Source organism: Echinops telfairi, unplaced genomic scaffold (assembly GCF_000313985.2).
Source record: "Echinops telfairi isolate 266 unplaced genomic scaffold, ASM31398v2 ScPeMD7_7466;HRSCAF=8504, whole genome shotgun sequence".
Classification (NCBI taxonomy): domain Eukaryota; kingdom Metazoa; phylum Chordata; class Mammalia; order Afrosoricida; family Tenrecidae; genus Echinops; species Echinops telfairi.
The window spans coordinates 352,785-354,279 of NW_022111366.1; the positions used below are offsets into that span (position 1 = coordinate 352,785).

The 1,495-nt window shown below is 59.4% G+C and overlaps 1 protein-coding gene across 1 annotated transcript in view; it reads left to right on the top strand.

Moving 5' to 3' along the window:
- Positions 1-1,495, top strand: part of ITGA10 (integrin subunit alpha 10) — a 16,722-nt gene that overhangs the window by 3,444 nt on the left and 11,783 nt on the right. Inside the window, exons 5-7 of the mRNA XM_045283709.1 lie at positions 40-154; positions 801-928; positions 1,108-1,256. Of these exons, the coding sequence (XP_045139644.1) occupies positions 40-154; positions 801-928; positions 1,108-1,256 (392 nt within the window). The remainder of the gene's footprint in view (positions 1-39; positions 155-800; positions 929-1,107; positions 1,257-1,495) is intronic.

The following is a 1,495-nucleotide window of genomic DNA, read 5'->3' on the forward strand; positions in this document are numbered from 1 at the left end:
CCAAGCCTGAGAGTAGCTCTTTCCCTCACCCACCTCCAGGCCTGTGCCCCTCTCTGGTCTCGTGCTTGCGGCTCCTCTGTCTTCAGTTCTGGGATATGTGCCCACGTAGACGCTTCGTTCCAGCCTCAGGGAAGCCTGGCACCCACCGCCCAACGTGAGCCAGAAGACAGGCCTGATGATTGAGTCCCACGAAGGGGGCGCTGGGTGGGAGGAAGATGGGGGCCAAAGAGTACGGGGTACCCGGGAGAGGACCTGCATGGCTGTCCTGCTTGCTACCTAATGTGTCCTGCAAAGCTCCATGTCGCCTCACAGAATTCAGACTCCAGGCCAGGGCGTCAACACACAGCCTGCTGGCCTTTGGCCCCAGCGTCCATCTAAGCCCTCTCCAATTGCACCGCCTGCTTCAGTATCCCCATCTCCCTTCGTTTAAAGAGTGCTACACAGACGCCTGCCCTATGTCCTCCTCCCTCAGACGTCTCAGCCTGCAATGGCTTCTCCATCGCCGCCCCCGCTGATCCCCCAGCACCAGAACCGACCCCTCTTCTGTCCTTCCAGAGCAGAGTAGCGCTGTGTGTCTACCTAGCACTCGGTTCCCTCCGCGCTGTTTCTTAGCCAGGTGGATATACACCCGTGTCCTCTTTCGTTCAGTCCTGCACTTACCCAGAGCTTGGCACGGGGCCTCCCTTGGATGTAAGGCGGCTCAATTAGTACTGGAATCGAATATGATGCTGCCCTTTACTCTCTTCTTGCCCAGTAGCCTTCTACCTCTCACTTGCCCAACCCCGTGTCCCTCCTCGTAGGCTGCCCCACATACATGGACGTGGTCATCGTCTTGGACGGCTCCAACAGCATCTACCCTTGGCTTGAGGTTCAGACCTTTTTAAGAAGACTGGTCGGCAGGCTGTTTATTGACCCAGAGCAGATACAGGTGGGAGGTGGCGGTATGCACAGGCCGAGAGGTGGGCGAGAGGAGACAACTGGTGTGTGTGTGGGGGGGTGTCTTCTGTCCTACCCTACCCAGTTGCTCAGCTCTCCTCTGCTCCGGACTTGCTCCCAGCTCCCCCCACCACCACCCAGACACCATCTGAGCAGGTGCTTTCTTCTCAGGTGGGGCTGGTACAGTACGGGGAGAGCCCCGTCCATGAGTGGTCCCTGGGGGATTTCCGCACCAAGGAAGAAGTGGTGAGAGCAGCAAGGCACCTGAGTCGGCGCGAGGGACGAGAAACAAAGACAGCCCAAGCGATAATGGTGGCCTGGTAAGGCCTTGGGAAGGGCCCGTGGGAGGCCTGGGTGAGGAGCACAGAAAGCGAAATTGACTGTCACCACCACACGGCCCGTCCTTGTGTTTCCGCGAAGCATCTGCCCCGCGTCTCTGCAGTGTCTACCTTGTCCAGCTCCGGACTTGCTCTCTCCTGCCCTTCCACTCTAACGATGCTGGTCGGCTCTCCCCCGACTCATGCCTGGCGGAGGGCCACCGCTTAGACCTCGGGGTCCA